Here is a 12535-nt window from a genome sequence, read left to right on the forward strand (position 1 = left end):
ATTGACAATAAAATCAACCATCACAGTTACCAAAGTTATGGTGACTTCATGCAAGTTGGGAAGTATTCCTCTTGTTTTATTCTTTGGAAAAAGTCTGTAAGATTGGTATTATTTCTTCCATACATAGCTGTTAAAATTCACTGGTAATCTATCAGGGTGTACAGTTTTTGCTGTGGGAAGTTTTATCAGTCAGGATTTAATCAGAGAAGGAGAGCAACTAGAGTATATATAAGGATTTATTAGAGACTTGATTTTGCATAGCTGTGGTTGCTGATTAAGTCACCTATAAGGTTATTGTCTTCAGACAATATTAGAGTGTGAAATCTGCAAGGCAGGCCATGGAGAAAGGAAGATGGATGTAAAGTTGTGGAGAGCAAGAACAAGCTGGAAGACACAGGAATGAGCTGGAGCACATGAGAGTAGACTGGAACTGATGTCAATTTTTCTTGCCTCTGACCTTGAATGTTTGGCTGAGAAGTTTTGTTTTATGTTTGGTTGTTTAATTATTAATTTTATTTCTTTAGTAAGTTTTCTATTTCTTCTTCTATCTCTTGTGGTAAACTATATTTTTGAGACATTAATTGGTATAAAATTGTTAATAATGTCCTCTTATTTTCTTTATAATATTTGTAAGATCTATAGTTATGTCTACTTTTTCATTCCTGATGTTGGTCAGTTTTGCCTTCTTTCTTTCCTTTTTCTTCTGATCAGTCGTACCAAAGAGTTTTCAATTTTATTAGTTTTTTCAAAGGACTCCGCCTTTGGTTTTGTCACTTTTATCTATTGCAGTTGTTTTCCAGTTCATTAATTTCTGGTCTTATCCTTTTTTCCTTTATTCTACTCTCTTTTGGGTTTAATTTTCTGTTCCCTTTTCAGCTTCTCTTGATGGGTACTCCTGTAACTGATTTTTAGTCAGTCTTCTTTTCCAATTCATGCATTTAAGTCTACATATTTTCCTCTAAACACAAAACAATATCATATAACTTTTGATATGCCATATTTTCATTACTATTTAGTTCAAAATATTTTCTGATTTTCCTTGTGGTCTTTTTTTGACCCATGGATTACCTAGAAGTTTATTATTCTATTTCCAATATTTGGGACTTTCCCATTATCTTTTTGTTATTTGTTTCTAGCTTAGTCTTATCACCATCAGAAAATATAATCCTGTATGAAGTCAATATTTTGACATTTGTTGAGTCTTGCTTTTTGGCCTAGCATATGGTCTGTTTTGGTAAATGTTCTGCAGGCACTTGAAAACAATGAGTAACTTGAAGTTCCTTGGGGCACTGTTCTGCACATGTCACTTAGATTAATTGCATTGTTCACACTTTCTCCTTGTTTTAACGTTTACTGAGAGAGGTGTATTGAAACCTCCCACTTAGCTAAGCCATTGACATAGAAATTAAGATTCCAAGAGCTTGATGAGTAAGCAGGAGGCTAAAAAATAAAGATGTTAATCTGATTTGCATTAGAAATTAATAGAAATTTGGGGAAGATATGAACAACTAGGAAGAAAATAAGATATTGCCAAACTACATGATGTGAAGAAGAGAAAAGATTTGCAAAGCAAGGGAATATCTAATTACCCCATTTGAATATGTTTTGAGTTTCTACAATGAAAACCCTTCTCTATCTTCCCAAATAGTCAGTAAAAGTTGCTACCCACTAAGACACATAGTCAGAGACTTTTATTTGTTTCTTTTGAGGAAGTTAAGAAAACAACCAAACTCTCTGTATGCTTGGCATAGAACAGAGGCAGCTCCTGCTGTCTGTTTGTGGATCTGCCTCCCCAGGCACTAACAACGTGTTTTAAATGCATTATTTGCTTGCATTTACCTTGCACGGTAGCATGATTTGGGTGTCAGAAATGCAATGAGACCACGTATAAATTGAAATATGACAGTACAAGGAGATCAGTGAGAGAGATGCCTATAAGAATGTGAGTCTTGTCTCCTTCACTTCCAAATTCACAGAAATCTTGGGAAGACACTGTCCTCTGGCACATGGGTTATATAACCTTGCAGTATTGTTGTCAGGAGATAACATTGGTAAAGCATCTAACTCAATAGGGGGTAAATAATCAGTAGTTGCTATTCAAGCTGTCTTTGTATTTTCCCATCTCCCACACTTGGTGTTTAGGGCAATGTCTTTTTCAGTTAAGTGACACCTCCCACCACTACCACATGCCTAGTACAGTATAATGGATAAAATGGACACTGAATAAATATGTTTGTTGTTGCCAGATTCCCAAAGATGTTCAAATATATTTTAAGGACTGTGTTGCTTATGTATTGATACAAAACAAATTACCCCATTACATAGTGGCTTAAAACAATAAACAGTTATTATCTGTCAAGATTTGGGACAAGTTAAGTTAGGTGCTTAGGGCTCAGGATCTCTCTCGAAGTTGTAGCCAACATGGGGCTGAAGTTATCTGAAGTTTTTCTGGGGCTGGAGGTTCCACATCTAAGGTGACTCACTCTGGCTATTGGCACAAGGCCTCAGTTCCTCACCACCTTTCCATGGGGCTGCTCACAACACAGCAGCTGGCTTCTCTCAGAACCAAGATAGTGAGATTAAGACAGAATCCCCAGTATTGTTTATAACCCAGACTTGGAGTCACATACCATCTCTTTCACTTTATTCTCTTCATTAGAAGTAAGTCACTAAGTCTAGCCCACACTAAAAGAGAAGTGAATGAGGTTCCAGCTTTTGAAGAAACTGCAGGATCACTCATGGACTCATCTTTAAAACCACTATAGGAATGCAATGTTTTGAACATGGCAATGTTCTCAGTATATGATATGGTTTGGGGTTTGTCCCCACTAAATCTCAACTTAAATCATAGCTTCCATAATCCCCAAGTGTCATGAGAGGGACCTGGTGAGAGATAATTAAGTCATGGGGGAGGTCACCCACATGCTGTTCTTATGATAATGAGTGAGTTCTCATGAGATCTGATGGCTTCATAGGGACTTTTCCCTTTTTGCTCAGCACTTCTGCTTCCTGTCACCATGTGAAGAAGGATGTGTTTGCTTCCCCTTCCACCATGATTGTAAGTGCCCTGAGGCCTCCCCAGCCCTGCAGAACTGTGAGTCAATTAAACCTCTTTCCTTTATAAATGATCCAGTCTTGGACAGTTCTTTATAGCAGCCTGAGAACAGACTAGTATGATACACTTTCATTAAAAAGATCTGAGGAATCTCCTTAGATTGTGATGTAATACTTTTGGAAACTTTCTTTCTGACAACTTTTATCCCTGCCCCAAAAGGCAAAGCAGCATTCAGTGTCCTTTCCAGTTCTAAGACTTCAGGTGCCTCCATGGCCAACATTCAAATCATTATCTTCCATGGAGATGGTGCTGTTGTGTTGAATTCTCCCCTTTGTCTGCCTACTTGATTCTACAGAAGGAAAATCACTTCATGGGACCCTTCTGTGTGTTAAAGTATGCTTGCTGAGAGCCGGGTGGCCTGACTGATTGGAGACATCAGCACAGGGTGCCATGTACAGCCATGAAGAGGTGTAAGCATGGGGAAAAGACAGACAACCCCTCACAGTTCAGGGAAGGATGGTGATGGGCTGCTGCTCATGTTAAGTCAGTAATAGTCACATGCACGTTATTCTTCTAGTAATTAGACTTAATTTGTTAAACATTTTCCCCAGCTTTGTCCCAAGAAGGGTTTAAAATTGCTTGATTTTCACAAGTAATCCTTCCAGCTCACCAACAAATCAATGTCTGGCTGGGTGCAGTGGCTCACCCTTGTAATCCCAGCAGTTTGGGAGGCTGGTGGGAGGATTGCTTGATCCCAGAAGTTTGAGAGCAGTCTGAGCAACATAGTGAGACCTCTTCTCTACAAAAAATTAAACAATTAGCCAGGTATGGTTGCAAGCACCTATAGTCTCAGATACCCCAAGGGCTGAGGTGGGAGGATCACCCAAGCCTAAGAGATCAAGGGTACAGTGAGCAGTGATCGCACTACTGCACTTTAGCCTGGGCAACTGAGAGAGATCTTGTCTCAAAAAAAAACAAAAAACAAAATCCTATTTTTTAAGCCTTAAAGATCAAGGTGGCAGTGAGCAGTGATCACACCACTGCATTTTGCCTGGGCAACTGAGAGAGATTTTGTATCAAAAAAAGAAAACAAAAAAAAAGTCCTATTTCTAAACCTTAAAAAGATAAGACGTTTTTAATTATTTTAACTCCATGGTGAAACTTTCTTATATTACCCCACATTCTATTTTTTATCAAAATTTAGGGAAAACAATTTGGAGAAATGTTTTTATTAAGCAACATGGTTTATAAATTGAGGTAATTTCCCACTGTATAGATACCATGTTTGTTTTTAAGTTGAGGTTGTTCACATGTACTTTCCCACTTTCATTAATCTCTTCTTTTCATCTTACTTACTTTTTTTCTTAGATTTGCCCAGCCAATAGCTTCTTGTTTTAAATGTTTCATAAAAAGTATTTAGGAGTATTCATATGAAAATGATGGTTGTTTTCATAATTGTGTCCTTCTTTGTAGGATCCAAATCTAAAAAATTTAAAAAAAAATGTCATTGACATGTAAAAACCATTCAGAAAGGTATGTTCTTATGCAAAATTTCAACCATAAAATAAAATAGTAAATGAATAAATAAAAAAGATTCATGCATATGTGAAAGGCAAACTAAAATTTTAACCCCCAAAGTCCTCTTTCCATGGTTACGGATAATTCCAAAAGCACAACTGGCTAACCTTGCCGAAAAATGTCTAGATTTTTGTTCTAGTCTTGAGTTTGAATAATATTTGTTTACATGAAAGGGGTCATGAAACCTGAAATGTTATTCATGTTACATTTATGCATATAAAAATCTATTTTGGCAGAACTTCTAAATTTTCTACATGTGTTAATGTGCTGCAGATTAGTTCTTTACTTTGCACATGAATAACTAATTAATTACACAGCTCTGGTTGATATGATAGAATACAAAAGACACTAGGAAGAAAGCTAAGACTTGCACATAAGAGACCACTTCCTTCCTTTTCTTCATAAGCAACCAATATATCTAACCTCTGTCATGTAAAAGACAGGAGATCTGCTTCCTTTGTCATCTTCAAAGAATAATAATAAGGAATATAAAATTTAACATAATCTTTGATTCTGCTATTTCACATCTAGAGCTAGACCCTAAGGAAGTAATCAAGGTTATGCTCAAATAGATAAGAAGTCCTTAGAAGACTTTTTATAATAATAAAATAATAAATATGGAAAAATAACAAAATTGATTAGCTAAATTTTGGTGCATCCACACAATGAAATATTATGCAATCATTAAAAAATATTTGAAGAAGAATACTTTATTTCGGAATGAAGTTCATAATATACTAGTTGGATGAAATAATCAGATTAGCAAATAGAACAAAAACACACATGTACACACAGATATACATACATACATATATGTGTCATACATTTACAAAGGTGGGATAATTGTGTGATGTATAGATATCTACAAGAGTGATGTCAGCAAGATGATAAAATAGGACTTTCCAGTGCTTTTCCTTGTAGAAACATCCATTTGAACAACTGTCCATGCACAAAAATATCTTCACAAGAGTTAAAGATTTCAGATGAGAGAGTATAGCACTTGAATGTATTACAGAAATAAGAAAAGGCTCATTGAGAAGGGTAGGAAGGACAACTTCACATTACTTCTATCACTCCTCCCCCAAGACTAGGTAGCACAGTAAGTAGAGAGATAGATACTCTTCACGGGCTGAAAGGAGTGAAGTAAGCACCCAACTTTGCCACAGACCCCAGCACCAAGTCCAGGCCAATGAACATCAGCACCAGGCTGGCACCCACAGAACAAGCTTCCAGGCCAACCTAAACATGAGGCCATCCCCAACAACCCCAGGCCCTAAACTGGCCCTAGCAAATTCAGGCTCCAGGCCCACCCAAGGCTCCAGACTGGCACCAGTGCCAGGACACCCCGAAAATCCCCAGACTCCAGGCTAGAACACATGGACCTAGCCTTTAGGCCTGCTGCAGCTCCCGACCAACTCTGTGGTCCCTGACTCCAGTGCCCATGGACCTGGCCTCTAGAGCAATACCCACAGTCCCAGCCTCCAAGCCTACCCCAGTGCTAGGCTGGCCCCTATGCAACCAGCTCCAGGCCACCCCACATAACCCCAGGCACCAGGTTAGCATTGCCAGTTCCAGGCTCCAGATTGGGCCCTGTGAACCCAGGCTCTAACGCACTGCAGCTCCAGACCAGTCCCTGCAGCCCCAGGTAACAGAATCTAGGCCAGCTCCAGCAATTCCAGAGTACAGGCCCACCATAGGAGACCCCAGCACTGGTTCAACATAGGAGGCCCAGGCTTCATGGGCCCAAGTTCCAGGTCTATCCCAATGCACCCAGGCACCAGGCTCATTTCAACACCAGGGTGGCTCCTGCAGACTCAGGCTCAAGGCCTAACCCCACACCTACTCCTGGAATCAGGTTGGCTGTCATGGACCCAGAATTCAAGTCCAGTCCCTATTGACACAGGCTCCGGGCCCATCCCAATGGACCCCAGCACCAGACTGACCCCATAGACCCAGACACAAGGCCTATCCACTTGCTAACCCAGGCACCAAGCAAGTCTGCCCAAGAACTCTAGCATAAGTCCATGCATGAGCCCAGCTAGATAGCCCACTGAGAATCTTTGGACCAGCCAACTGGTAAACGCTTTCCCTGCCAAAGCCAATCTGTAAAGAGTAGAAGAGGTACCCACTTTTTCAAATGTGCAGAAACCAGGTCATGTCCACAAGGATCACAAATAATCAAGGAAACATGATACCACCAAAATAACAAATAAAGCACAAGTAACTGATGCTAATTAAAAACTGACTAATAAAAAATTCAAAATAATCATCTTGAAGCACCAATGAAAGACAGAGAGCCAAATCATGAGTGAACTCCCAGTCACAATTGCTTCAAAGAGAATAAAACACCTAGGAATGCAAGTAACAGGGGATGTGAAGGACCTCTTCAAGGAGAACTACAAACCACTGCTCAATGAAATAAAAGAGGACACAAACAAATGGAAGAACACTCCATGCCCATGGATAGTAAGAATCAATATCATGAAAATGGGCATACTGACAAAGGTAATTTATAGATTCAATGCTATCCCCATTAAGCTACCAATGACTTTCTTCACAGAATTGGAAAAAAACTACTTTAAACTTCATATGGAACCAAAAAAGAGTCTGCATTACCAAGAAAACCCTAAGTCAAAAGGACAAAGCTGGAGGCATCACGTTACCTGACTTCAAACTGTACTACAAGGCTACCCTAACCAAAACAGCATGGTACTGGTACCAACACAGACATATTGACCAAGGGAACAGAACAGAGGACTCAGAAACAATACCACACATCTACAACCAACTGATCTTTGACAAACCTGACAAAAACAAGAAATGGGGAAAGGATTCCCTATTTAATAAATGGTGCTGGGAAAACTGGTTAGCCATAAGTAGAAAGCTGAAACTGGATCCCTTCCTTACACCTTATACAAAAATTAATTCACGATGGATTAAAGACTTAAATGTTAACCCTAAAACCATAAAAACCATAGAAGAAAACCTAGGCAATACCATTCAGGACATAGGCATGGGCAAGGATTTCATGTTTAAAACACCAAAAGCAATGGCAACAAAGGCCAAAATTGACAAATGGGATCTAATTAAACTAAAGAGCTTCTGCACAGCAAAAGAAACTACCACCAGAGTGAACAGGTAACCTCCAGAATGGGAGAAAATTTTTGCAATCTACTCATCTGACAAAGGGCTAATATCCAGAACCTACAAAGAACTCAAACAAATTCACAAGAAAAAAACAAACAACCCCATCAAAAAGTGGGCAAAGGATATGAACAGACACTTCTCAAAAGAAGACATTTATGCAACCAACAGACATGAAAAATTGCTCATCATCACTAGCCATCAGAGAAATGCAAATCAAAACCACAATGAGATACCATCTCACACCAGTTAGAATGGCAATCATTAAAAAGTCAGGAAACAACAGGTGCTGGAGAGGATGTGGAGAAATAGGAACACTTTTACACTGTTGGCAGGACTGTATACTAGTTCAACCATTGTGGAAAACAGTGTGGCGATTCCTCAAGGATCTAGAACTAGAAATACCATTTGACCCAGCCATCCCATTACTGGGATTTATAACCCAAAGGATTATAAATCATGCTGCTATAAAGACACATGCACAGGTATGCTTATTACAGCATTATTCACAATAGCAAAGACTTGGAATTAACCCAGTCATCAATGACAGACTGGATTAAGAAAATGTGGCCCATATACACCATGGAATACTATGCAGCCATTAAAAAAGGATGAGTTCGTGTCCTTTGTAGGGACATGGATGCAGCTGGAAACCATCATTATCAGCAAACTTTCACAAGATCAGAAAACCAAACACTGCATGTTCTCACTCGTAGGTGGGAATTGAACAATGAGAACACTTGGGCACAGGAAGGGGAACATCACACACTGGGGCCTGTCGTGGGTTGGGGGAGGGATAGCATTAGGAGATATACCTAATGTAATTGATGAGTTAATGGGTGCAGCACACCAACATGGCACATGTGCACATATGTAACAAACCTGCACATTGTGCACATGTACCCTAGAACATAAAGTGTAATAAAAACAAAATAAAATAGTAATCATCTTGAAGCTAAGTGAGCTACAAGAGAACACAGATAGACAACTAAACAAAATAAGAAAAAGAGTACAGGAACTGAATGAGAAGTTCAATAAAGAGATAGAAATCATAAAAAAGAACCAAACAGAAATTCTAGAGCTAAGAAACATCATAACTAAACTGAAAAGTTTAATGAAGAGATTCAACAACAGACTCAACCAAGCAGAAGAATCAGAGAGCTCAAAGTATGGTCATTCAAAATTACCCAACCAGAGTAACAGAAAAAAGAGTGAAAAAGTGAAGATAGCCTACAGAAATTATAGGTCATCATTAAGTAAACCAATATACCTTATTGGTGTTCCAGAAGAAGCAGAGAAAGAAGGAAATAGGGGAAGAAATCTTATTTAAAGAAAAGCAGCTGAATACTTTCCAAATTTGGATAGGAAGATTAACATGCAGATCCATGAAGCCCAAAGCACCCCCACATATATTAAATATAATGAGATTGCCACCAAGACACGTTATAATCAAATTTTTAAAAATCGAAGACAAAAAGAAAATTTTGCAAGCAGTAAGAGAAAAACAAAGAGAAAAAACATTCAAAGGAACCCCTATAAGATTATCAGTGTATTTCTCAGTAGAAACCTTGCAGGTCAAAAGAAATTGAGATGATGTATTCAAAGTGCTAAAAGAAAACAAGAATTCTGCCAACCAATAATTCTATATAGCAAGGCTGTCCTTCAGGGACAAGGAGAGATAAGGACTTTCCCAAAGAGACAAAAGCTGCAGGAGTTCATCATCATTAGACACACCCTGTGAGAAATGCTAATGGGAGTTTTTCAAGCTGAAATGAAAGGACATTTACAATGTGAAAGTGTAAAACTTATTGTAAAGTTAACAATATAGTCAAATTCAGAAAACATTAATACTTTAATACTTATGCAGCATCATTTTAAACTCTAGTGTAAAAGTTAAAAGACAGAAGTATTAACATAACTACAAAAATTTGTTAATGGGTACATGATATATAAAATACATGAATTGTGACATCAATAACATAAAATGTAGTGGGAGGAAAAGCTAAATCTCAGAGTTTTTATATGCAGCAGACAAAGTTGTTTCCAGCTGAAAATAAATAATTATGTTTTATGTAAGACTCATGGTATCTACAAATATAAAACCTATGGTAGATACACAGAAGATAAAGAGAAAGCAATTAAAGCATACTATTACCAAAAAATCATCGAATCATAAGGGAAAAGACTAAGAATAGAATGAAGGAACTGTAAAACAGTCAGAAAACAATTCTTTAAATGGCAATACTAAGTCCTTAACTATCAATAATTACTTTAAATGTAAATGGATTAAATTCTCTAATCAAAAGACAGAGTGGCTAAGTGGATTTTAAAAAATAAATTATAAGAAATTGCTGCCTATAGGGGGCGGAGCAAGATGGCCGAATAGGAACAGCTCCAGTCTCCAACTCCCAGCGCGAGCGACACAGAAGACCGGTGATTTCTGCATTTTCAACTGAGGTACTGGGTTCATCTCACTGGGGAGTGCCGGATGATCGGTGCTGGTCAGCTGCTGCAGCCCGACCAGCGAGAGCTGAAGCAGGGCGAGGCATTGCCTCACCTGGGAAGCGCAAGGGGGAAGGGAATCCCTTTTCCTAGCCAGGGGAACTGAGACACACAACACCTGGAAAATCGGGTAACTCCCACCCCAATACTGCGCTTTAAGCAAACAGGCACACCAGGAGATCATATCCCACGCCTGGCCGGCCGGGAGAGGGTCCCACACCCACGGAGCCTCCCTCATTGCTAGCACAGCAGTCTGTGATCTACCGGCAAGGCAGCAGCGAGGCTGGGGGAGGGGCGCCCGCCATTGCCGAGGCTTAAGTAGGTAAACATAGCCGCTGGGAAGCTCGAACTGGGTGGAGCTCACAGCAGCTCAAGGAAACCTGCCTGTCTCTGTAGACTCCACCTCTGGGGACAGGGCACAACTATACAACAACAAAAGCAGCAGAAAACTCTGCAGACGCAAACGACTCTGTCTGACAGCTTTGAAGAGAGCAGTGGATCTCCCAACACGGAGGTTGAGATCTGAGAAGGGACAGACTCCCTGCTCAAGTGGGTCCCTGACCCCTGAGCAGCCTAACTGGGAGACATCCCCCACTAGGGGCAGTCTGATACCCCACACCTCACAGGGTGGAGTACACCCCTGAGAGGAAGCTTCCAAAGCAAGAATCAGACAGGTACACTCGCTGTTCAGAAATATTCTATCTTCTGCAGCCTCTGCTGCTGATACCCAGGCAAACAGGGTCTGGAGTGGACCTCAAGCAATCTCCAACAGACCTACAGCTGAGGGTCCTGACTGTTAGAAGGAAAACTATCAAACAGGAAGGACACCTACACCAAAACCCCATCAGTACATCACCATCATCAAAGACCAGAGGCAGATAAAACCACAAAGATGGGGAAAAAGCAGGGCAGAAAAGCTGGAAATTCAAAAAATAAGAGCGCATCTCCCCTGGCAAAGGAGCGCAGCTCATCGCCAGCAACGGATCAAAGCTGGACGGAGAATGACTTTGACGAGATGAGAGAAGAAGGCTTCAGTCCATCAAATTTCTCAGAGCTAAAGGAGGAATTACGTACCCAGCGCAAAGAAACTAAAAATCTTGAAAAAAAAGTGGAAGAATTGATGGCTAGAGTAATTAATGCAGAGAAGGTCATAAACGAAATGAAAGAGATGAAAACCATGACACGAGAAATACGTGACAAATGCACAAGCTTCAGTAACCGACTCGATCAACTGGAAGAAAGAGTATCAGCGATTGAGGATCAAATGAATGAAATGAAGCGAGAAGAGAAACCAAAAGAAAAAAGAAGAAAAAGAAATGAACAAAGCCTGCAAGAAGTATGGGATTATGTAAAAAGACCAAATCTACGTCTGATTGGGGTGCCTGAAAGTGAGGGGGAAAATGGAACCAAGTTGGAAAACACTCTTCAGGATATCATCCAGGAGAACTTCCCCAACCTAGTAGGGCAGGCCAACATTCAAATCCAGGAAATACAGAGAACGCCACAAAGATACTCCTCGAGAAGAGCAACTCCAAGACACATAATTGCCAGATTCACCAAAGTTGAAATGAAGGAAAAAATCTTAAGGGCAGCCAGAGAGAAAGGTCGGGTTACCCACAAAGGGAAGCCCATCAGACTAACAGCAGATCTCTCGGCAGAAACTCTACAAGCCAGAAGAGAGTGGGGGCCAATATTCAACATTCTTAAAGAAGAAAGAAAAGAATTTTAAACCCAGAATTTCATATCCAGCCAAACTAAGTTTCATAAATGAAGGAGAAATAAAATCCTTTACAGATAAGCAAATGCTTAGAGATTTTGTCACCACTAGGCCTGCCTTACAAGAGATCCTGAAGGAAGCACTAAACATGGAAAGGAACAACCGGTACCAGCCATTGCAAAAACATGCCAAAATGTAAAGACCATCGAGGCTAGGAAGAAACTGCATCAACTAATGAGCAAAATAACCAGTTAATATCATAATGGCAGGATCAAGTTCACACATAACAATCTTAACCTTAAATGTAAATGGACTAAATGCTCCAATTAAAAGACACAGACTGGCAAACTGGATAAAGAGTCAAGACCCATCAGTCTGCTGTATTCAGGAGACCCATCTCACACGCAGAGACATACATAGGCTCAAAATAAAGGGATGGAGGAAGATTTACCAAGCAAATGGAGAACAAAAAAAAGCGGGGGTTGCAATACTAGTCTCTGATAAAACAGACTTTAAACCATCAAAGATCAAAAGAGACA

The 12535-nt window shown here is 39.7% G+C and overlaps 2 protein-coding genes across 2 annotated transcripts in view; one reads left to right on the plus strand and one right to left on the minus strand.

Moving 5' to 3' along the window:
* Positions 1–12535, plus strand: part of OCIAD2 (OCIA domain containing 2) — a 1147735-nt gene that overhangs the window by 956005 nt on the left and 179195 nt on the right. The gene's annotated exons all lie outside the window — the stretch shown is intronic.
* CWH43 (cell wall biogenesis 43 C-terminal homolog) overlaps positions 4273–12535 on the minus strand; it is a 95952-nt gene continuing 87689 nt past the window's right edge. The window contains exon 16 of the mRNA XM_050790205.1: positions 4273–4537. Within this exon, the coding sequence (XP_050646162.1) occupies positions 4459–4537 (79 nt within the window). The 3' untranslated portion in view covers positions 4273–4458. The remainder of the gene's footprint in view (positions 4538–12535) is intronic.

This window comes from Macaca thibetana, chromosome 5 (genome assembly GCF_024542745.1).
Source record: "Macaca thibetana thibetana isolate TM-01 chromosome 5, ASM2454274v1, whole genome shotgun sequence".
Taxonomy (NCBI): Eukaryota; Metazoa; Chordata; class Mammalia; order Primates; family Cercopithecidae; genus Macaca; species Macaca thibetana.